At 38.8% G+C, this 24,937-nt stretch overlaps 2 protein-coding genes across 2 annotated transcripts; both read left to right on the top strand.

Moving 5' to 3' along the window:
• The first annotated feature begins 1,214 nt into the window (after nt 1-1,214).
• LOC128366897 (snaclec A10-like) lies at nt 1,215-6,103 on the top strand. The gene is made up of 5 exons (XM_053327661.1): nt 1,215-1,311; nt 4,503-4,682; nt 4,822-4,973; nt 5,122-5,228; nt 5,971-6,103. Exons 1-5 carry the CDS (start codon nt 1,215-1,217, stop codon nt 6,101-6,103), a joined length of 669 nt encoding a protein of 222 aa, XP_053183636.1.
• Nucleotides 6,104-13,497: 7,394 nt separating this feature from the next.
• LOC128366519 (uncharacterized) lies at nt 13,498-19,067 on the top strand. The gene is made up of 5 exons (XM_053327254.1): nt 13,498-13,561; nt 14,583-14,880; nt 16,741-16,895; nt 17,816-18,098; nt 18,318-19,067. The coding sequence occupies exons 1-5, from the start codon at nt 13,498-13,500 to the stop codon at nt 18,466-18,468; spliced, it is 951 nt and encodes a 316-aa protein (XP_053183229.1). The 3' UTR covers nt 18,469-19,067.
• The last annotated feature ends 5,870 nt before the right edge of the window (nt 19,068-24,937 follow it).

The following is a 24,937-nucleotide window of genomic DNA, read 5'->3' on the forward strand; positions in this document are numbered from 1 at the left end:
TTTTCTGGTCTAGCATGCTATGACTTTTCTCTTTTCAATTATTCATACTTTTTGCAATATTCAACTATTTCTGATTTTTTGTCCCATAGAGAATGCATTGGAACAGTCTTCAAAATCTTCAAATCTTCTTATTTCTTTGAGCCTCTAAAGCTTCAGCATACTTTCTGCTAGAGACTTCATTCAAATTCTAAACTGTGTTCCTCTGTGACTCAGCTTATTGATATTTGGCAGTTTTAAAATCACTAAAAAATCTTGACAAAATCCAGCTTTATAATGGTGTGACAGCTGTCAAGTGAAGCTACGTGAGCTTGGAGTCCAGATGACAGGCAGTGCACCCATTGGTCTTTATTTATGTGTGTCACTTGAATGAATTGAATGAATTGGCGAACCAAAAAAAAAAAAACCGGCAGTGAGAGGCGCGACGCAAGTCACACTGTCTGGTCAAAACAAAAGCACCGGCTCTATTACGAATAAAGTTTACCAGAATCTCTACTAACTATAAATAATTACGGACCGACATAAAAGCGAGCGGAGGAAAATTTAACTGGTATTGAAGTGAGACGAGACGTGAGCTGTAAAACGTGAGTGACTGACAGAGAACTGGTAGCGTGTGTGTGTGAAAGAGAGAGAGAGAGAGAGAGAGAGAGGTGGTGCAGAATGCACTGCAGGCAAACAGCGCAGCACTAGAGAATCAACATTAATTCATTATAACACAAATCTATCTATGTGTGCTGGTAGATTAGTTCTAAAGCGCTGCCGTGTCGCTTGCATGCATTGCATTTTTATTTTTTTTGCCCGGGCGCTCGAGATTTCAGGCAGGTCGGGGCGCCTGGCCAAATAAGGTCTGCAGGAAACCTTGATATCTAACAATCTATCTAGAAACCAAAATCATATCAAATAACACTCATCGGACATCAGACTCATCAGTCCATATTTATCACATCAATTAGTGAGAAGGTTTACTTCAGGAGAAAAGGTGTCAGTCCATCCATGACTCTATTGGTGTTTTTTTTCCATATTACCACATTACATTAGAAAATTACTTCATTTGGGCATCCGTGGTTTGGTGACACAACTATAACTGTGAAATCAGTTGCCTTAAATGGGGAATGATGCATTTAGACACACACACACACACCAGAAAGGCAGCTGCTGACTATAAGTAGGTACATTTTGCAGGACAACACACAATTATTTCTAACAGTTGGTTCAACATGGCTGCTGAAATGAGGATGGAGATGCCAGACTACATCAACACACGAGTGACTGAAGAAAGGCAAAGCACAGAGAAGACAGAAAATTCCCTTCCAGGTAAAAATAAATTCAATGTGATGTGTTGGTGTGGCCTGTGATATATTATATAGGCATACACTCACTGGCCTCTTTATTAGGAACATCTGTACAATCTAATTCAATCCAATACAACAAATCTGCTTTAAATTCTACTTTTATGAAGTTTATACATTTTCAGTTTTTGTTAACATTGTGAAAAAGGTGATAAATCTACTTTATGTTTATTATTGAGATCATAGTGGGTGATGGTGATACATGAGGGGCAAAACTACAAACAAAAGGATAATTTAGCAAAGAGCTGTTGTATTGGACTGATATTGGATTACACAAGTGTATCTAATGAAGAGGTTGTATATATGATATAAATTTTTATTTTCATGTCATAATATTAAAATTATCCATCCCACATGACACATATAATAATACAACTTATAAATAACTTCAGGTAATTGTCAAATGGCAAACAAATCATTGCTCCAAAACACATTTGTCACAGAAGAAAAAAAAACTAATCGCTACCTTAATTTAAAAACAAATAATAATAACTATATTATATTTGATACAGTCCTGCTACTCACACACAGCAACAACATCAATATTACACAGTGTTTTTATAATGTCTACATACAGTGCTTTTTTAGTTTTACTGAATAATCTCTTTCCGATGATCCTCTTAATGATGATTCATGCAATCTGTGTCTGCTGTTTCTATTTAGCAATGTTTGTATTTCTGGACTCACTTGTTTGTTTGTATTGTGGAAAGCTCTTATGTATCTTATTTATACATCAGGTTTAATCAATGTTGACATTACATGTAATTTTATGTAATCGTGTATTCAATGTTGCCACACTTTTTGGGTGGTAGACAGCTTCTCTATTGGCATGGCTTGAGTCATAGCAGAAAATGAAATGATTGTGGTGGTTGTGTGAAGGAAGCGGTGGCTCGGGAGGAAGAGCGGCTCGACCAAGAATTGAAAGATCGGCTGTTTTTGATTTACAGCTTCTTCAAGCTTTTGTGTCCTCGGACAAAATACTTGAATGTTAGGCTGTGTTTGAAACCACATACTACATACTACATACTTCTATACTACATACTACATACTTCTATACTACACACTAAACGACCAGATAGTAAGCAGACCGTTTACACTGTAGTAAACTACACGATAACCCACAATGCATTTGGTTCCTACCTGAGCTGAAATCATCAGGCTGAAGCTGATTTCATTTTAGCTCTAACTCTGTAAATATACCACTTTATCCACATTTCTAACCTTTTTGGGCGAGAAAGTAGCCCTTTAGATCCACAATGTGACGATAATTTATCCAAATAACACCTGTTTTGTTCCTGCAAATTCGGAGTTAGCCGTAGCGAGTAACGCACTTCCTGTCATTTTCACAAAATAAAACATCTGTTGCTTTTTATTATTAAGAAAACCATAACGATAGAATTGGTGCTTTTATTTTGAAAGGAAGCGAACATACCCTTGCTGTAGCTATCTGTGACGTTTGTATTTTGGGTTTTTTTCAGAAGTTGCGTTGCAACTTGGGTAATTTGAGTGTGAGTAGTCAGCTCTTGATGCATACTCTGCATTTCTGGAGAATCTAGTAAACCATCCAGGAACTTCTCACATACTCTAAATCACATACTATGCAGTTGAAACACACTACATACTTCAAATGACGTCAGAGTTAGTACGAGTAGTAGTAGTATGCGGTTTCTAACAGACCCATTGTCTCCATCTGATGAAGTGTAAGTATGTGACATGGAGTGTAAGAGTGCTTTCAGTGGTCAAAAAGAGAAGAATGAATGTTTTGGTAAGTTGACATGGTGATGTGGTGAGGTGAGGTGATGTGATATGATGTGAATGCTTATGTGAATGCTATGATGGAGGGTTGGAGGTGGTATGGATGTATAATATGGCAGTATACAGAGGGGGGAACAAGTATTTGATACGCTGCTGATTTTGCAGGTTTTCCCACTTACAACGCATGTAGAAGTCTGTAATTTTTATCAAAGGTACTTTTCAACTGTGAGTGACGGAATCTAAAACAAAAATCCAGAAAATCACATTGTATGATTTTTAAGTAATTAATTTGCATTTTATTGCATGACAGATGTTTCCTGTAGTTCTTGACCAGGTTTGCACACACTGCAGCAGGGATTTTGGCCACTCCTCCATATAGATCCTCTCCAGATCCTTCAGGATTCGGGGCTGTCGCTGGGCAATACGGACTTTCAGCTCCCTCCAAAGATTTTCTATTGGGTTCAGGTCTGGAGACTGGCTAGGCCACTCCAGGACCTTGAGATGCTTCTTACGGAGCCACTCCTTAGTTGCCCTGGCTGTGTGTTTTGGGTCGTTGTCATGCTGGAAGACCCAGCCACGACCCATCTTCAATGCTCTTACTGAGAGAAGGAGGTTGTTGGCCAAGATCTCACGATACATGACCCCATCCATCCTCCCCTCAATACGGTGCAGTCGTCCTGTCCCCTTTGTAGAAAAGCATCACCAAAGAATGATGTTTCCACCTCCATCCTTCATGGTTGGGATGGTGTTCTTGGGGTTGTACTCCTCCTTCTTCTTCCTCCAAACACAGCGAGTGGAGTTTAGACCAAAAAGCTCTATTTTTGTCTCATCAGACCACATGACCTTCTCCCATTCCTCTCACAGTTGAAGTGTACCTATGATAAAAATTACAGATCACTACATGCTTTCTCCCTGGTGGAGATCAATAAAGTAACTTAACTTAAAAGTGCAGTCCATTTACCATTTGTGTGTGTGTTTGTATCTTCTATATAGGGATAAAAATGTATATGGTGATTGGAATCAGCTTCGGCCTGCTGTGCATCATACAGTTCACTCTCAATGTTGTTCTTCATCTCCAAGGAAGTGAGTACACATCATGCAGCAAGAGAAATGTTGAGTAAAGACGCAGATTTCATAAACCAAACCACCTGCACAGCTAATGAAACCCTATCTGATACACACTCCTAAATGCACTTTTTGATTGAGAAACATTTCTGCGGTCTTCCAAGGAAGTTTTGTGAAAGCTGATGGTGAAAATGTATCAAACTGCGGCAACAGCACCTTGGAAATGTTATGAAAGCCTTTTGTTTTTCTCCTCTTACTCTGTCAAAACAGTCTCTAAGATTAAGCTGTGATCCACAAAGAGGAACAATCTGTATTATCGTTCTTTTTCTTTTCTAGCTGGGGTTTGTAACCAGTTAGACTTAGACAACATCAACTCGACCAATGGCACTCTTATGTCCCCTGAAAACTTCATTGAGCTGCTTCAACAGAAGGACAAAATGCTTGAGCAACTAGAAGATGAGATAACAAAACTTCAAAGTGAAAATGAGCAGATAAAGAGCGTTCTTGCTGGCAGTGGTAAGTGAGCTTTTTGGGGGTTTTTTTTTGGCCTTTTTCTTCATCGAATTCTACCCTAACCCTTTCTTCTCATGTCTCCTCTTTCCTGTCTCTGTGTGTTTACGTTCTCCCCATTTTTGAATCGTCCTGTCCTCAGCAGTACAAGACTTCCAAGGCTGTCCTGTTGGCTGGTTGAAATACAAACAGAGCTGTTACCAATTAAACGATGAGCGAAAGGACTGGGAAAATGCCCACAATGACTGTGTGGAAAAGAGCTCTCACTTGGTCATTTTAGATGATGCAGATGAAATGGTATTTATGCATTGTTGTTATTTTTCCTACAGCCATTCAAGCAGGTTGTTTCTGTATGCTGATGTCATAATTTCACCACATGTAATGAACTGAACTTAGATAGTTTCATCATCCACTCCAAATCTAAGCCTCAAATCCCTCCCAACAGGATTTTCTTGACAGGTTTGATCCTACGATGTGGATCGGGTTGAACCGTGAACAAAACGGTTCTTTCACGATGTGGACTTGGGTGGATGGACGCCGATGGACCTATCGGTAAGGCTTTTCGAATTATTACCAAAGTGTACACTATTATGGCATTCTTCCACTGTACAGTTCCAGCACTCGGCTCGACTCTGTTTCTCTTGCGTTTCCACTAGGGATAGTACCTGGTACCTGGTTCTTTTTTAGTATCTGCTCTGCCAAGGTTCCAAGCGAGCAGAGCCGATACTAAATGTGACGAAATCAGACTGCCGGCCACTGATTGGTCAGAAGAATTGAGAGTGACATAGTAAGAAGTAAAGACAGAAGAAAGGAAAATAAGACAAGAAGGAAGGAAGGAAGGAAAAGAGGACAGGAAGGACAGAGGGAAGGAAGGAAGGAAAGATGGAAGAAAGGGAAGGAAAGATGGAAGAAAGGGAGGGATGAAAGATGGTAGGAATGAATGACTGACGAATGGAAGGAAGGAAAAGAGGACAGGAAGGACAGAGGGAAGGCAGGAAAAGAGGACAGGAAGGACAGAGGGAAGGAAAGATGGAAGAAAGGAATGACAGACGAATCGCTATGACGACTACTACTACTAATGTTTGCAGTAGTCATTCAATGCAGTAAAATTTAATTATACACAAGTGAACCATCCAAATAAAACAAACAAACAAAAAAAACAAAAAAAGGCCCTGGATCTTGTCAACTCTTAGATCTGCCTCTGATTGGTCCATAATTATGGATATATGGATAAATAATGTCAACATTGTTCAGTTTGATGTAACAAAAAGTTTCGTGTTGTTTTGTTTTGTAGTACCAATAACTGGCTGGAGCCAAGTCATGAGAGTTTGAACTGTGCCTACGCTGATCAACACCCAACACTGCACTTGGTCCCCGCTTCCTGTCGAGAAGAACACGGCTGGATGTGTGAGAAGGAGCTGAAATGATACCACCACCTTTGGAAACAGTTATATTTACATCATTCTCTGTTAATCACCAGGGAACCACACATTTAAAATACTGTACAATTACATTTTATTCATTTTTTTTATTATATTTATTATACCTGTGTTTAATATGCTCTATGGTCTGTGTGTGCTTCCAGTGACAGTATGTATATATCGTTATATTTAAGAGACAAAACTTTAATCTGTGATGTTGTTGATGTTTTTCTCTGACCAATAAAGGAGAGTTCAAATAAAATTAAATGTGCAAGCAGCGATGAACGAGCCCTCGCCCCCCAGCATGTCGGGCTGCGGCTCAGTCAGAGGGCACGCACGTAGAAGTCTCCATACGCAGGCTTTTATTTGACGTGGCTTAAAGTGGTGAAATATCACTTCCTGTGTTCACTATGTGGAGCTAGAAAACATCCACAAAGTAACACACACAGCCACTAATCATAAGTCATGTTGCAGTGTATGATGTGGAGAACACATCCTGTAAATTTCATATAAATCGGATAATGTTTGTCATATGAGGCTGACTTCCTGTGTCCAGTAGGTGGCGCTGTGTATTTGACACAGTATTGATGCATAGCTGTGTTCAGGGCGGGACCCTCTACATGCATGATGAATTTGGTGTAGATGGGACAATGTCTGTAGGAGTTATAAGGACTATAAGGAAGCATCGAAATTGTCCGCACAGCCACACCCAACAGGAATAAGTCATAAAAAAGATTCTGATAACTGGTGTTATGTCTCAGCTGAGTTAATTTCAGATGTAAATACTAAAGATGACGGGAATAATTATTGAAAGAATGAAGCAAGTGACTTCCTGTTGCCAGTAGGTGGGGCTAAGACTGTCACTAAATATGAGATTGTACATGTGTTCAGACCAGGACACTGAACAAGCATCTGAAATTTGGAAAAGTTATGAGGGTTCGAAATTTCATGGCGAGACATCGAAATTCGCCACGTTACCAAGGCAACCAGGAATGACGGGCAAAAAAGCTTTTGACAACAAAGGGTGTTTTTGTGCGTCTGGAGATGATACATAAACCTTCTAGATTTAAACCAAAGAGTCCAAAGAGTCCGATTACAGTTCAACAGTTCAAAACCTCCTCCACAACTAAAGTTTTATAGAATAGTTTGTGATCAGCTGCTACGGAGCCACGCAGGGTCACATGGTAGAAAACTAATAGATGTGTAACTTCAAGGTCATTTTTTTACCAAAAGTAAGACTGAATGCTCCTGAAAAAGTCAAATGGTGTAACCACAAAACAATGATAAATATGAGGTTGTAAATAAATCATGACGTGGGCTTAAATGGTGTCACAGTATCAGTTAAGCTCATGTCAGACTTTTGACTTTTTTCATCAAATATTGAGTATAGAAATAAATATGATGTCATGAAAACTGTTGACTTTTACACTTTGACTTCCTTCATGATTATTACTATCATTATTATTATTAGTATTGTTGTCATTTTCAGTTTCTAGCCAATTTCGTTTCGGTTTAAACAACAAAACTACTTGGTTTATTCAAATATTCAAAATACACATAGCTTTGCAATTCATTCCTTGGGGGGGGGGGGGGGTTGAAGAGGACGAGGAGGAGGAGGAGGGAAAGGGGGAGCAGGAAGGAAGGAAGAGGGAGGGAGGGAGGAAAGGAAAGAAGGGAGGAGGGAGGAGGGAGGGAGGAAAGAAGGAAGGAAGGAAGGAAGGAAGGGAAGGGGAAAGAAGGAAGGGAGGAAGGTAGGGGGGAGGACAGAAAGAAGGAAGGAAGGAAGGAAAGGAAAGAAGGGAGGAAGGAAGGTAGGAGGGAAGGAGGAAAGAAGAAAGGAGGGACGGTGGGAGAAAGGAAAAAGGAAGGAAGGAAAGAAGGAAGGGAGGAAGGTAGGAGGAGAAGAGAAAGAGAGAAGGAGGGAGGGAAGAAAGAAAGAAGGGAGGAAGGAAGGAAGGACGGAAGGGTTGCCACGACAACAAAGGTTTGTTGAGATGACTTTGTTGTGATTTGGCGCTACACAAATAAATGTTGATTGATTTATTGATTGATATCCGCTCGACTTCAAATTGTTTTATTTTACACACTGTTGCTCCAACTTTTACAATACACGCAGTGACGGACGTAAACGTGTCTAAAACATCAAATGCATATTTTTCCCCGACCACCTTCACCAGACGTGATCCTTGATCATCGTGAAATGTTTTTCAGAGGTGCAACAAGCTGGACCTGTAAGGTGGCTGTCATTGCAATAACAGTGGTCACAAGTTAATTTGGCCATGGTGTTTTGAAAATCGTTGCTGTGCACACGTCGTTTTTACTTTAATAGTTGTTATATCACCTTGTGACAGCTGCTTGGTGTGTAGTTGCGTGGCATGATGGTTAAACACTACGCTGTAGTGTTTTGCAGTTGGTGACACACTCGGTATCAAATCCCGTGCCGGGTGACTTTCTATTTATTTAATTTTATTTGGAAATGAATACAGAATATGGTGACCAGTATTTCGGATCCCACAATTGTACTTCAGAACATGAAGCATCATGCTTGGATTAACCAGGTGGAGTGAGAGATCATCAGATATATATGGAAGTACATTCAGGCATTCGCGAGGTCAGCTATGTTTTCTCTCCGTGATTAACATCTGCAGTGGCAGTGACAGAGGCCCAACGTTTACAAACAAAGGTAACCAGTTAACGTGAAAACCAGTTGATTTGTAACACCGGCATCATGCTAGCTTCAGCCTGGGTTTGAGTAATAAACGTGTCTAATTTGGTCATTTTAGCTTTATCCTCATCCTGCTTCTTTCTTTCCTTCCTCTTTTGCGCGCTGCATTTTTGTTTGGGCTTGCTAAACATGATACTACCTTTTCTAGTCAACTTTCATCCACTTGCTTTTTTTTTCTTGCTGAAAGGAGAAATAACCATGGAAACAACTACTACGTCATGTCATCGTGAGTTATCATGACTGACAGCTATCAAGTTGATTGGACAAATTATCATTTCCGCCTCCCATACCAGCCACTCAGTGTTAGCCTACCTTACTGACCCGCCCCGAGCTATTTCATTCCCAAAAACAATACAGCTGCTGGACAGCTGCTTTTTTTTTCTTCCTTCATGGGACTCTGACGTCTGGGCCCCGTTGCAGCTACACTCGGGATCCCCCGGGAAGAGCTGGACGAAGTGGGCTGCCCCCGTGACCCGACCCCGGATAAGCAGCAAGAAGACGGACGGAGACAACAGATGTTCCATAATTCATATTAAATTCAAAAGATATAAAAACAAAATGAAGTCAAAATTGGCATTGAACCACAGCCTCAGCCCGTCTGTCACTGACAGACTGATTCCCTGCAGCCATGACCAGGTGACTGCTATTCAGTTGCCTTCCCAAACACTTACACCTCTCAGGTCAGCTGTAGACAATGCAAGATAATCTCAACATATATTCATAATTCGACATGCAATTAAAACTCACATACAAATATTCGTTCATTTTTATTTATAGCCTAGATTTATTTAAAATTAAAAGTGGCTGTAAGGAAGCCAGTTTAGCATTTTTTTATGTGCAAGTGTTGTAATCAATGTAATATAAAATAAATATAATATACAATAATTAATATTGTATTTCTTTCTCATTCCTTGTCATTCATTACCTCCAGACCTTCCCATCTTTCCCAGTGAACTCTCCAGTAACTTGTAACAGTCATCACCTGATGGTCACCTGCCAGCACATATGCCTTTCATTTTCCTGATAACTCCATTGTGTACACATACCTGTCCTTTTATTATTGTCCTCTGCCAGATTGTCAATGTTGCTGTGTGTCTTGGCATTCAACCAGTAAACCTGATCCTGGATCCTGTATGGCAAGGTAAGACATAAACATATCACATTTATGAACAAGGGGAATTCAGGTGCAGTATTACAATATTAAAAAAAGAAAAACAGCATACAGGACAGATTAAGATGTAAGGGCAAGATGTCTAATGAGGAGTACTTCAAGAAGAATATTAGTGCTGTAATGGTCATTAATAAAACCAGGTAACTTACAATATTTGAGGATTTTCAGTCTGGATTCAGAGCTCATCATAGCACAGAGACGGCACTAGTAAAAGTTACAATTGACCTTTTAACCTCATCAGACAATGGACTTCTCTGTGTCCTCGTTCTGTTAGCTCTTAGTGCTGCCTTTGACACTATTGATCATCAAATCCTGTTACAGAGACTTGAACATTTAATTGGCATTAAAGAAACAGCCTTAAAATGGTTTAAATCATATTTATCTGATAGATTTCAGTTTGTAAATGTTCATGATAAATCATCCATGCAAACAAAAGTGAGACACAGTGTTCCTCAGGGTTCAGTACTTGGACCAATACTATTCTCCTTATACAGTATATGCTTCCTTTAGGAAACATTGTCCGGAATCACGCAATAAATTTTCATTGTTATGCAGATGATACTCAATTATACCTATCAATAAAGCCAAATGAAACTAACCAATTATCTAAACTACAAACATGCATTAAGGACAAAAAGGCCTGGATGACCTGCAACTTCCTGTTATTAAACTCAGAAAAAACTGAAGTTATTGTGCTTGGCCCTAAACACCTTAGAAATTCACTATCAAATGACATAACTACTCTGGATGGCATTACTGTGGCCTCCAGCACCACTGTAAGGAACCTAGGAGTTATATTTGATCAGGATCTGTCCTTTAATTCCCACATTAAACAAATCTCAAGGGCTGCCTTCTTTCATCTGCGTAATATTGCAAAAATTAGACATATCCTGTCTCAAAATGATGCTGAAAAACTAGTCCATGCATTTGTTACTTCTAGGCTTGACTACTGTAATTCATTATTATCAGGCTGTCCTAACAAGTCTCTAAAGACTCTCCAGCTGGTCCAGAATGCAGCTGCTCATGTTCTGACAAAAACTAGAAAGAGAGATCATATTACTCCCATCTTGGCTTCCCGTAAAATTCAGAATAGAATTCAAAATCCTCCTCCTCACCTTCAAAGCTCTTAATGGTCAGGCTCCATCATATCTTAAAGAGCTGATAGTACCTTATGTACCTACTAGAAGACTGCGCTCCCAGCATGCAGGTCTACTTGTGGTTCCTAGTATCTCTAAAAGTAGAACAGGAGGTAGAGCCTTCAGCTATCAGGCTCCTCTTCTGTGGAACTATCTTCCAGATTTGGTCCGGGGGGCAGACACCCTCCCTACATTTAAGAGTAGGCTTAAAACTTTCCTTTTTGATAAAGCTTATAGTTAGGGCTCTTTGAGCTCTTAACTTATGCTGCCATAGGCTTAGATTGCCGGGGGACCCCCATGATGCACTGGGCTCCTCTCTCCTCCTCCCTCTCTCTCTCTCTCTCTCTCTATCCATCCATCTATATCCATTAAAATTCATGTTCTATTAATGCATTCAATAACCTAAACTTCTTCCCCGGAGTTGTCTGTGCTTTCTCATCTCACAGGTAATCTGGGCCTGTAGATGTCCGGATGACAGATTCCGGTCCTTCTAGCTCCATTGTTGATTTTCATTGTGCTTCTCTCCTCTATCCTTCCTTTCTCTCCTCTCAACCCCAACCGGTCGAGGCAGATGTCTGCCCACTTCTAAGTCTGGTTCTGCCTGAGGTTTCTTCCTGTTAAAAGGGAGCTTTTTCTCGCCACTGTTGCTCATGTGGGAATGTTGGGTCTCTTTAAAGTTAAAACCTGAAGAGTTCGGTTTAGAACCTGCTCTATGTGTAAAGTAACTTTGTTGTGATTTGGCGCTATACAAATAAAGATTGATTGATTGATTGATTGAATATTTAGTAGGAATATGCTATTATTTTCAAAACTAGGAGTCTATGACAAGATAAAACTGAGAGAAAGTCTGTAGATTCCTCTGTCGCAATAAAGAGGGAAATCAACCAGAATGCATTAGATATGGACCCGTCACCTGTGTTCTGTAAACACTATCAGTGTGGGTCGGCAGGCCGGTGTCACTGATGTGAATGGTAAATGGACTGTACTTATACTTTATAGCACCTTTCTAGTCTTCTGACCAGTTGAATCACTTTAACACTAGATTAGATTAGATTATTTTTTATTTTGAATGCGTGACAGAAGAAGAAAAACAAAAAACAAAACAAAAACAGCACATAAAAAATGAAAGCACAATGTTCTCACCGAAAACAGCGAACCTACACCCGACAGAAAATATAATGCACTGTCAACCACATTCGAAAGGGAGTGGGAAGAAGTCAAAACTTATTGAATCCCACCCCCACCAACACTACAAACCACATTCACTGATTCACACATATTCATACACTGATGTCATGTGCTGCCATGCAAAATGCCACCCTGCTCATCAGCAGGATCTATTCATTCAATCACATATTCATACTCTTAACAATTTGGGGTTTTAGTATCTTGCCCAAGGACAATTCAAGATCCAGTCAGCATAGAGCAAAAGGTGATCTGATCCTCTTAATTGGACCCAAATATCTAATTAGGTTAAGGAAACCTCTCCATAGACTGCTGATGTCACAACTGCTGCCTCAGTACCTTTTTCCCATCCTGCCTTTATCCCTGCCTTCAGCCACTCTCACACACTCTCCAGGCCTCTGAATTTTCATGAAACTCTCCGTTCACACCTTTCACAGTCACCTCACTCCCTCACCCACCTACTCACCTACCTGTCTCATGCTTATCCAACTGTTTGCAGTCTACATGGGTCACAGGCTTTGGCTAAGCATTACTATGTTTCATACACCTAAAAATGTCTCCATGAGCTGCTATATTGTGTTATATGTTGTCCTGTGCCCTGTTTTTATGGCTGTATGTTTTTATGAGCGCAGTACAACAGATTCCTAGTAACTGTAAAATTTGATGCAGTATTTCATATTCAATATTGACACAAAACATCAAACATAATCAATGGACATACAGCTGTCAACTTCTATTTTACGACACCATCTACAGTTGCCCATCCCTGCTGATATTAGTCTTATCATAATATCAGACTGTTGTACATCATCAGTAAACAGCACATGCCCTGATAAGACTTTCACATAAATACCGCTTTGTGCTCAACATCAAATTATATTCATCAGTACAGCACAAGAAGCAGCTCTTCATCTTCGTCTGAGTTTAGTTTGCATGTCAAGGTATGTGGTTGTAGCTGAATAGCCATGCTCTCAAATACAAAATTTCATTTTCATGCAAATTGTCAGCTAGATATAATTACTTAATAACCATCAGTGATTTGTTTCAGAAATGTAATTTTATTTTTTATGTATCTTGTATTTGCAACGTCTGGAACAAAGCATTAAATTGTTGACCAGGTATAAATTCTGTACATTGATAATGATAACAATGCTAGTTTCTTTAATTGCTCTCAACCAGAACAATGTATCACGGCTCAGTTCTGCTGTTGCTGCTCTTCGCGGGGACATGCTCGGTGTACACGTATCGTAAGTATAATTTGCCTCTGTCTGTGATATCTGTGTTATAAAACATTATGTATAATTGAAAAAAAAGTGTATTAAAATAAAATCCCTGAATGGATAAATAGTTGTGTAAGTAATACAACGGTGATGGAGTGATATTAAAGATTAATGTGACTTAAATATGTTACGTCCATTTGATTCCAAAGTTTGTTAATAACACTGTGCTCTATGATCTGATCTAAAGCTTTAAATCTGGTCTACATCTTAAATGGCTAATTTACAGAAGATATGACCTCATACGTCTGCAGAGTTGTCTACAAAACGTTTTTCTGTAACATTTTTTAAAAACTTTTTTTAAAACAACTTTTTTACTAAATTAATGTATATGCTACAGAAAGTAACGGTTAGGAAACTTACTGGGTGATACATTTATTTAATCTTAATGCTACAGTAATCAATATTTCTAACAATGTGACATGTTGTTGTGACTCTGTTGCTTCACTCAGTTTAACAGAGCTGGAGATCAAATTTCAGCTCATTGTTCATCCATCCAGCTGTAACTCTTCTGTTTGTGTTTACTCTCAGCATGGTGGTGCAAATCCTCTGCACACTACCTGTTCAGCACCAAACTGCAAACAGACAGAGTTAGAGACTAGCAGGTTAACATAGTGGCAGCTACAGAGCCGGATATAACAGATCAAAAAGAGTGAATATTAGCCTTATAGGAGAAACAAGACTCCAACTGATTGATAATGTTGATCTGTAACTGCTGGATGTGGAAAAAAGTCACTGTTTGCTTACAAGTTCTCCACATCAACTTCAAGATGAAGATAAGTCATTGTTGTGTTCACAGTGTGTCACCACTGTCTGCAGGACCTTATTTTTTGTTGTAATGATCTCAACTGTCCCTATGGCAATGCTGCCAACATGACTGAAAACTAAGCATTGAGATCAAACTAATGCAGACCACGAGTGATATAAATTCCCGTACAGTGATAATTATTATTAAACTTTGAAAATGTGAAAATGTGTGTTACTTTCACAGAAAATGTGGCCTTGCATGGAAAAGCAACTCAGTCACACCGCTACGAGGGAGATCCTGGACGTGCTTTTGGGGCTGCTTACAACGCCATTGATGGAAACCGTGAATCTTCTTACAGAGCTGGTTCATGCAGCCACACTGTTACACAGACCAACCCCTGGTGGAGGGTGGACCTGCTGGAGTCCTACGTGGTCACTTCCGTCGTCATCACCAACAGAGGAGACTGCTGTCCAGAAAGGATCAATGGGGCAGAGATTCATATCGGAAACTCTTTACAAGACAATGGCGCTGCAAACCAAGTGTAAGCGAACACTAATTACTCATTAAATACAGGACTTCTGACTGAAAATCATTCAGCAGACATTGTAAACCATCCAGATACTGATGTAGCCCTTCTACCCTGAATATATGTAGATAGGGTCCTGAGTTTTTTTTTATCTCTATTAACTTTGAGCTAGTAACTTTTGTTAACTTATGTTATTTATATTGATTCACTCTAGAAATGTATACCTCCCATACATAACTATAAATCTAATGTAGTTATACTTTAACCCCTGAAATAATAGCCTCACTAAAACACTGTTTTGAAATGAAAAGAAGTAAATTCGCGTCAGCAGAGCTAGTTATTATTTCAGGATTTCTGCCTGATTATTCAGTACATTGTTAACTACCCAAATACTGATGTTGGCCGTCTACTCTCTCTCTCTATACATATGTATATTTTCATATATATACACATGTGTGTGTGTGTGTGGCCTGAGTTATTCATCGCAGTTAACTTTGATATAGTAACTCTTATTAACTTAATGTTATTTAAATTGGTTCACTCTAAAAACATCCAATGGATATAATCAAACATTTTGAGACATCAATGTACAGACAGGGGACAAATTAAAGAGAAAAAACAAACAAATATGGCGTTGACACACCACGTGCTGTCAGCTTCAATATTACCAATTAATCAGACAGTTGAGCAGTCTTTGTGACTGAAGCTTCTGCCATCTGTACCACTACAAACACCATTCTTTAAAAGTCACTTAGATCATTTCCTCTTGACATCTTGATATAAAGTCAGAATCAACTCTGCTCAGCATTAGAGCATGACTCAATTATGATTGCTTGGTAATATCATTCAGTGTATGGAAGCATCTGTAGTCAGAATATTGAACAGTTAGATCTGTTCAATAATCTTAACTTTGCTATTACTCTAGTTAAACCCTCAACCTAAGTACAGTCACAAGCCTGACAACCTTAAATTTATACCATGACTGTGGAGAATTAGTGGTTCTCTTTGATTCATGTGTGTCCATTCATTTCCTGTGACAGACAGTGTAATGGACACATCCATATATATTGTCTGTGTGTGAGGTTAAACCAAATGTAAAAATCAGTCAGACTAATAAATCTTCTACCGTACCTGTGAAAGCCTTTTCTATAATAAGCTGTTTGTTGTTTAGCTGGACAACATATTGCTCATTAATGCAGGCAGCAGAAATATTAAGACAGATGAACTATAACTTTAATTTGTAACTAAAAAGATTAACAATCTTTGTTGGAGCTATTTGTTTGCTTTGTTAAGTTTAGCTTTAGTTATACATTTATTTCTCTAATTATGAGTAACTTAGTTTGTTTGATTAACTTAAGTGCTTGCTTTATTTAGATTTGATTTTTGATAATATTTTAGTTTATTAGTTATTTGTTTAGCTTGTTTAGATTTGTGTAGTTGTTTTTGTAGTTTATTTCTGGTAATTGCTTAAACTCTGGGACTTTTGAGGAGTAGGTTATTTGAGGAGGTAGACACATTGAGGACCAGCATGCAACTGGGTGAGCCTATGGTTTTTTACCAGTGCAAGAGAGACAGCAGCAGCCATGGTTGTTCTTTGTTCTTTTGTTTGTTTTATTTTGTTACAATAAATCCAAACAAAAGACAAGGTTGGAATGGACATTCATCTTCTTTTGCCTGCATTAAACCACATCACCATGGTGCATCAGTGGCCTTTTGATTTAAAGTTAAATTAGTTTTTTTTGGACAAATGGCCACTATAATCTTATTTTAGTAATTGAAAGGCTGAGTTTTTTAAAAATACATAAAATAATGTTTAAAGTACTTCAGATATGAAAAGCATTCATGCACCGTTTCCTCTCTCTCTCTCTTTTTTAGGGTTGCTGTAATTCCCAGTATCCCAGCAGGTAGATCTTACACGGTAACTGTTTCAAAACATGTGGAGGGACGTTATGTGACTGTGGTTGTACCTGGTCCAGGAAGGTACCTCACACTCTGTGAAGTGGAAGTCTACGGGTATCGTGCTCCAACTGGTGAGAATGAAGCCACACCAATTTGATTTACTATGTGATGTTGGCACCTCATTCACTTCCTGCTGCAAATACATCTATGCTTAGCAGTCTGGTATCTATTTGAACTGAGACTCCATTTACACCTGGTATTAAAATGTGTTCAGGATCTGGATAATAACATCAATCAGTTTTTTCATTTACACCTGTTGTTAAAATGTGTTATTGTTTTATCAGCTGTTCCTGTCTAGAGATCAGCTCTTTATTTTCTAGGTGGAGCTGGCAGACAGCCTTTACAGAGCTTGCTTTAGCTGTCAGGAAGAGCTAGGTGACCTTTAAAAATGCCAGATATATCTGGAAAAGGAAAACGCATGTTAGATGGTCGGTCCGCCCAGGGCGCAAAACTAGCCAGGACCACCTCTAGTAAATGATAAAACCCATGAATTGAATGTCATTATTCAGAAAATGTATTCAGATTCAGAACACATTTTAAACACATAATGTGTAAATGGGACCATAGTGAATGAAACGTTTTTTAAATTATATGATATGATGAATTATATGAAGAAACTATTTATCCAAATTTTGCAAATGTGATGAATAATAATGAAAAAAATAAACACTGAATTCATTCAACATAAAATCTGGCACATTTTTGTTTTCCTTTCCAGTATTGAAGTATTATAGTTGAAAACTGCAGTGAGATATGGAGAGTTTATGTATAATTATGCAGGTGCATGTTGCTGAAACTTGACGGATGCACCAGTAGTTGCCAGTACAAAATGTGCCAGATTTTATGTTGCAGTTTATTTTTCTCATTATTATTCAATACATTTGCACAAAATTGTGACTTTTAAGACATCCACAAATTGAAGCCACTTTGTTCTGCAGATATGAAAATTAGGTATCAGTGCTCATGTTTGCAAATGTGTCCTTTTACACAGGAGAGAACCTGGCACACCAAGGAAAAGCCACGCAGTCATCTGTGTATTCATATGATTCCCATGCATATAATGCTATAGATGGGAATCGTGCGAGCAACACAGGACAGGCCTCCTGCAGTCACACAAAACTCAACTTTAGTCCCTGGTGGCGACTGGACCTGGGCAAAACGCACAAAGTGTTTTCTGTTAAGATAACCAACAGAGATAGTTATGAATATCGACTCAATGGAGCTGAGATCCGCATCGGAGATTCACTTTCAAACAATGGAAACAACAATCCCCGGTAGTTTACAGTCCATTCATTGAAATAATACAATGACTAATGTTTATCATTAATGGATATTGATTGTTACATTTGTTAGCAGTAATTTTCATTAATGGACATTTGTTTTAGGTTTGTTAGCTTATTTTATATTTATATTTACCTTTAAAACCAAAAAATAGTATCCATGTATTGAACTGATCATTCAATAAGTTAACAGTCTCTTTATTTTTCTCCTAGGTGTGCTGTGATCACACGCATCCCTGCAAGTGTTACCCAAACGTTCCAGTGTAACGGGATGGACGGTCGCTATGTTAACATAGTCATTCCTGGAAGAAATGAGTATCTGACTCTGTGTGAGGTGGAGGTGTATGGCTCTGTATTGGACTAGATCTGACGAGGTTCAAAATGCACAACAATGGCAATTTACATAGCCGGTATTTAGCTGATGCTCTTTTATAGATTGATGGTAGAAATCATATCTTAAGTTTCATGACATTGACATCATTAGAGACAACATATTATAGTTATATGACAGTAAAGCTGCATTAATAAATGTTTGATCACTAGGGGGCAGAATAATTCCCCAAAAATAAAAAAATGCTGAAAAACACAATCCTGACATCATCATCTAGTCAAATAAATGTGTTATGGCTAATATGTTAGCAAAACGTTTCCCATTTACACATCCTGTCAACAAAAAACAACATTAGCATTCATTTGGAGTCATGTATCCGCCTGCAGGATGGATGTGAATCCATTATTAAATATCTGTTTAGCTCTAGTTTGGTGTCCATGACTCCTGTGAAAATATTTGTTCTACTGCTACTAGATGCTGGATGAAGAGCTGAATTTGTCATACTTCCTCACATACATGATGTAATGTCATCTACAAAACGTATCTTTTGTTCTTGATTTAACATAATTCTTGTTTTTCTGTTTTTAATCTTTAAGTTTGGCACCTGGACATTGGCTCTGGCAATTCCCACCTTTTCATCTATTATTCAATATGTTTGAATTCATGTTCAACCTTCAACCCGATAACAAATGTGCATCTATCATACGTTGACTACATATGTGTGTTTGCCTTATGCCTTTGTCCTTCTTTGATTCTGTCAGTAATGTTGAAACATTAATCTGCTTGCATTATTAAAGGCTGCATATCAATCAGTGTGCTCCTGTCTTTTCTGTCTGAAGTGTACTGTGGGTTTATCAGAGTCTTTTGAGTAGTGACACCAAACCATACAAATATCTAAAACCAAAACAAGAGGCAAAACTAGCTAAAAGGCTCTGTTGACACTAATTATGTGTTATTCACTATGAGTGATGCTTCACATATTGTATATAATAATGCCAAAAGAGATACTGTCAAATTACTGCCTACTCCATGTTTAGAATCACAGAGGAAACCACATATATGTTGCATAATATAAGAAATTACCCCAAATCTCAATAATGTGAGCTCATCAGTCTACATTCAAAATCAACTAATTCAAAAACATCTAATCATATTCAGCACAACGTTTGACTAATATTAAAATTTAAACATTATGAAACATATTTTATATATATTATTATTCATATATCCTGTTTCATTATGTTTTTGAAGTCCATATACATAAAATGATTGTCATTTGATTAATTTTGAGTTATTATTTGTAGTTCATTTAAAAAAGTAGCCATGAATCATGTTTATGGATTTTCAGGAATTAACCCCAGGTCTTTCTTTCTCAGTGAGCTTGACAAATTAAGTCACACCCTCTTCCCACCATAAAAAGAGCACATCCAAGCTGATTGGTCTGTTTGATTATGACATGTGGACGGTGTGAAGTGCTGCATGAAGGTTAAATATCACTCCTACAGTGAGTTCTGGCTCTTTGAGTGAATCAGATCATTTGGCTCAGTTTAGCAAGAAGAGCGGGCTCTCCATGAATTACTTCTTCTGCCTTTTATAATTTTTTCACCTATGCATGACCCCCCGACACACACACGCACACACGCACACACAGGCTGCTGCATAAGAGTAGGAGAGACGGTTAACGTCTAGCATAGTTGTTACTGCCGAGATGACACACAGGCAAAAATTTTAAGTAAATGAACAGTCAGGAGACAACAGATGTTCCACAATTCATATCAAACTCAAAAGATATTTTAAAAACTGAAGCCATACAGCCTCAACTCGTCCGACACTGACAGAGGTTCCAAAATGATTCAGAAATAAAAATCACAGATGGAAAATATGTCACAGAACATAAACCAGCAGTGTGCATTTTAAAATAATCAACCATAAAATACATAGAGCATATAACCAACAAATCCTGTGAAAAAAGACATATAACATATATTTATTATTTTTATTATTTATCATAATAATTGTATTAGATGACAGATTATAATGTCTTTGGCTTGTAGTGATGAACCTCTGTAGCTTCCTCTCAGCTTTACAGAGCTTTATAGAGAGTTTCAGCTCATTGTTTAGCTGCTACTTTACTGTTCTGGTTCACTCTCGGCTGCTCTCATAGAGTGGTTTTCAGAATAAAAGCGTCTGTACTCTACCTGCTACACACACCATTATCTGTAGACTAGCTGCTGAACATAGTGGAGCATTTAGATATTTCCCTCAGGAGCTGGTGGAGAGTAAAAACAGAGCTAAAAGAGAAACAGGATGAACTAATGAATGATGATGTTGATCAGTAACTGCTGCATGTGGAAATAAACAAGTGTGAAGCAACAGATTCAATATAAAGGACATTAAAGCTAATGATATGAAATATTGTGGTCACTACTTGTTTCTAATGTAACCTTGGGGATAACACCTCAGTTATACCACAATACCACAAAAGAAAAGAAGATGATGATAAAATATGATCCATAAAATGAGATTAAGGGATAGTCTGACATAACAGTGATTCTAACTTCCATGAAACCATCATGATGTGAACAGTACTATACCAGAAGTTTATGTTTGCATGTATGTGATTGGAAAACAGAGTGTAGGTTTCTATCTGTTGGAAACACCTGTACTGTAGTTTATAGGCCTACAGGATTTACATTGACAAGCTGCAACACCTGCAGATATCTTCTATCATAGGATTTACACCATGTGATTGCAAACTAAAAGCACGTAGCTCAATGCGTTATGTTAGCATTAAGCTACTTAAGGCAACAGGAAACAGCTAATCATCAGTGCAACAACAAACACCATATCGTCACGTATAGACATGCAAGCAATATGAAGCAACAGATTACAGCCAGCAAAACTGACCACAACCAACTTTAGATACATGCAGACAATGTGGAGCAGCAATAAACAGCAGATATAGGTCAAATACAATAATAGTTATCTTGATAAAAAGTAAAAACACGCATGTATGGGTTATAAAATGGTAAAATACACTTAACAAGCCATGCAACAACAAGACTTTAGAAAAACATGCAGAGTTGTTGATAAAACAACATCAAGTTTACTCAGCTTAAAGAAGATATTAAAACTAGAGTTAGTCTAATGAATGAATTGTTTTGATTATGAAACAAGAGGGTTTACTGCCAGAGACAATAAGCCTTTATGTTGTTGTTATTTAGCCTTGCATAATCAGTTCATATTACTTCATGATGTTTGGTTTAGATGTTTAAAATAGTTTTTTAAAGTGTTAAACTGGTAACCTACCTGCAGCGGGATTCCTGCAGTCTGTATCTGGGTGAAGCAGACAGGAAGGCGGGAAGATGGACAGGTGTCTCCGGTCTCAGGTCTCAGGTCTCCAGTCTGGTTCTGATTCTCCGTCTCCGTTTCACGCTGACTCTCCACAGAAGTGAATATAGACGGTATGTTTCTTTTCTTTTTCCCCTCTCTCTCTCTTTGCTGCTCACATGTTTGTTTGTATGTATATCCACAATGATTGAATCTTCCACATCCGACCGCCAGTCACAACTTGACCTGACTACTACTCCTCCTCATCATCATCATCATCATCATAAAAAACACTAACTGTATATAAACATGTTCATTAATATATTATAACAGCTTTTAATATATATAAGTTCTCTGCAAAAGTTTGTGCACAATTTTATTTGGAGCCCGAATCTGCGCAGTCTGCTTTGGGATCTTTTTTTTCATTTTATTTTTTTAAGTTTGGCTCATGCAGCTGCTCACGTGAGTCCAGCAGGGGGCGATCCAGATGTTTTGGCTTCAATTTCGGGCCACTGTTGTGACATCCATCTTGATACACAATCAATAACACACACACAGCCAGAAAACTTTATTTCTGACTTGTGTCGTTCAAATTACGTTTAAACCTGTGTGTTTAACTGTTCCTTCTTTCCTCCCTCTCTCTTTCCTCCCTTCCTTCTTTCCTTCCCGCCTTCCTTCCTCCCTCCTTCTCTCTTTCTTTCCTTCCCCTTTTCCTTCCTACCTTCCTCCTTTCCTTCCCTCTTCCTCGCTTCCTCCCTCCCTCCTTTCCTTTATTCCTTCCTTCCTTCCTTCCATCTGTCCTTCCCTCCTTCCTTCCTACCTCCTTTCCTTCCTTCCTTCCTTTCCATCTGTCCTTCCCTCCTTCCTTCCTCCCTCCTTTCCTCCTTTCCTTCCTTCCATCTGTCCTTCTCTTCTTCCTTCCTACCTCCTTTCCTTCCCTCCGTCCTTTCCTTTATACCTTCCTTCCTTCCTTCCTTCCTTCCTTCCTTCCTCATGCATGATGAATTTGGTGTAGATGGGATTGGGATATCTGTAGGAGTTATAAGGACTTCCTGCTTCATGGTGAAGCATCGATATTGTCCACACAGTCACGCCCAACAGGAATAAGTCATAAAAAAGATTCTGATAACTGGTCTTATGTCTCAGCTCAGTCAATGTCAGGTGTAAATACTTAAGATTATGGAAGTAATTAATGAAAGAATGAAGCAAGTGACTTCCTGTTGCCAGTAGGTGGTGCTATGACTGTCACTAAATATGAGCCTGCACATGTGTTCAGACCAGGACGCTGAACAAACATATGAAATCTGGAAAAGCTCAGATCATGTGGAGTCAAGTTATGAGGGTTGGAAATTTCATGGCGAGACATCGAAATTCGCCGCATCACCACGGCAACCAGGAATGACGGGGGGAAAAAGCTTTTGATAACTTTTCATCTCCAATGTCTCAAGATGACTCTGTGTGAATTTGAAGTGGATGGGATGAAATCTCTACGACTAGTTCGTTCAAATATGAGGCCAAATTCGGCATTAAAATCAATAATTTGATTAAAAATGGCCGACTTCCTGTTGGTGTTAGGGTATTTGTCCAAGAGACTTTTTGGTGCGCCTTGTCATGATGTATAGGTGTACCGAATTTCGTTTTTCTATGTCAATCTGTGGCGAGGGGCTCGATTTCATTGATTTTGCAGGGGGCGCTAGAGAGCCATTTTGCCACGCCCATTTATGCAAACCATAAAATATCAAATTTTTCACCAGGTCTGGCTTGCATGCAAACTTTGGTGAGTTTTGGGGCACATTTAGGGGGGTAAAAAAGGGCGTTGTTGTGAGAGAAAAAGAAGAATATTTTGGCAAATACAATAGGGCTTCGCGCTGGTCAGCGCTCGGGCCCTAATAAAAATTTAAATGTAAAAGTTTAAACAGTTTATGATAATCTTTTAGAATACATTCTTTGCAGAGTGATTTTATTGTTTGTAAAGAAATAATAAAATACTGTACATTTCAATAATGGAAGGTTGTTTTTTGGAAATCTCTGTACAGTAGACAGTAATATAGACATCATACTTTCTTATTTTACTTATTTTATGCTGATATCAATGGACATAATAAATTATCAGCTAGATTAATTCTTTAAAAGATACAAAATATATGGTGTAAAAAAAATGAAATGCCAGAACAAGAGTTACCATATAAACATGAAAATAGCAGCATCAGGTTTGTTAAAATGTATAGTTAGTATTTTTGTTGGTTTTATGTCATTTGCATCATTTTTTTAAACCAAAAGTAAGACTGAATGCTCCCGAAAATGTCAAATGGTGTTACCACAAAAGAATGATAAATATTAAATATTGAATCCGCCTACAGTGTATTTAAGTGGACTTATACTAATAATTTCTGTAAATGTTTCTCTTCAGGTTTAAATTTTAAAGAGACCCAACATTCCCACATGAGCAGCACCTGGTGACAGTGGTAAGAAAAAACTCCCTTTTAACAGGAAGTAACCTCAGAACCAGACTCAGAGTGGGAGAACATCTGCCTCAACCGGTTGGGGGGAGGGAGGGGGAGAGAGAGAGAGGGGGAGGGAGAGGGAGAGGGAGAGGGAGAGGGGGAGGGAGAGGGAGAGGGAGAGAGAGGGAGAGAGAGGGAGAGAGAGAGGGAGAGGGAGAGAGAGAGAGAGGGAGAGAGAGGGCGAGAGAGAGAGAGAGAGAGAGAGAGAGAGAGAGAGAGAGAGAGAGAGAGAGAGAGAGAGAGAGAGAGAGAGAGAGAGAGAGAGAGAGAGAGAGAGATGGGAGTCCCCCGGCATTCTAAGCCTATAGCAGCATAAGTTAAGAGCTGGAGCCCTAACTAGGGAAAGTTTTAAGCCTACTCTTAAATGTAGGGAGGGTGTCTGAACCCCGGACCAAATCTGGAAGATGGTTCCACAGAAGAGGAGCCTGATAGCTGAAAGTTCTGCCTCCTGTTCTACTTTTAGAGATACTAGGAACCACAAGTAGGCCTGCATGCTGGGAGTGCAGTGTTCTAGTAGGTACATAAGGTACTATCAGCTAAAATAAAGTGTTCACAGTGCCAGCTCTAGCATGGTTGGTGCTAGATTAGATCAGCAGGAGGGACATTATGTTTCTCCATTGTGTGCCTAACCCTAATCCAGTGGCGGTTTTTGCTATGGGCAAAGTGGG

The sequence above is a fragment of the Scomber japonicus genome, chromosome 10 (assembly GCF_027409825.1).
Source record: "Scomber japonicus isolate fScoJap1 chromosome 10, fScoJap1.pri, whole genome shotgun sequence".
NCBI lineage: Eukaryota > Metazoa > Chordata > Actinopteri > Scombriformes > Scombridae > Scomber > Scomber japonicus.

Coding starts and splice junctions, on each gene's coding strand:
- LOC128366897 (XM_053327661.1), top strand. CDS start 1,215: ATGGCTGCTGAAATGAGGATGGAGATGCCAGACTACATCAACACACGA. Junction 1,312..4,502: donor GACAGAAAATTCCCTTCCAG/GTAAAAATAAAT, acceptor TTTCTTTTCTAG/CTGGGGTTTGTAACCAGTTA. Junction 4,974..5,121: donor TAGATGATGCAGATGAAATG/GTATTTATGCAT, acceptor CCCTCCCAACAG/GATTTTCTTGACAGGTTTGA.
- LOC128366519 (XM_053327254.1), top strand. CDS start 13,498: ATGTATCACGGCTCAGTTCTGCTGTTGCTGCTCTTCGCGGGGACATGC. Junction 13,562..14,582: donor ATGCTCGGTGTACACGTATC/GTAAGTATAATT, acceptor TTACTTTCACAG/AAAATGTGGCCTTGCATGGA. Junction 16,896..17,815: donor CGGGTATCGTGCTCCAACTG/GTGAGAATGAAG, acceptor CCTTTTACACAG/GAGAGAACCTGGCACACCAA.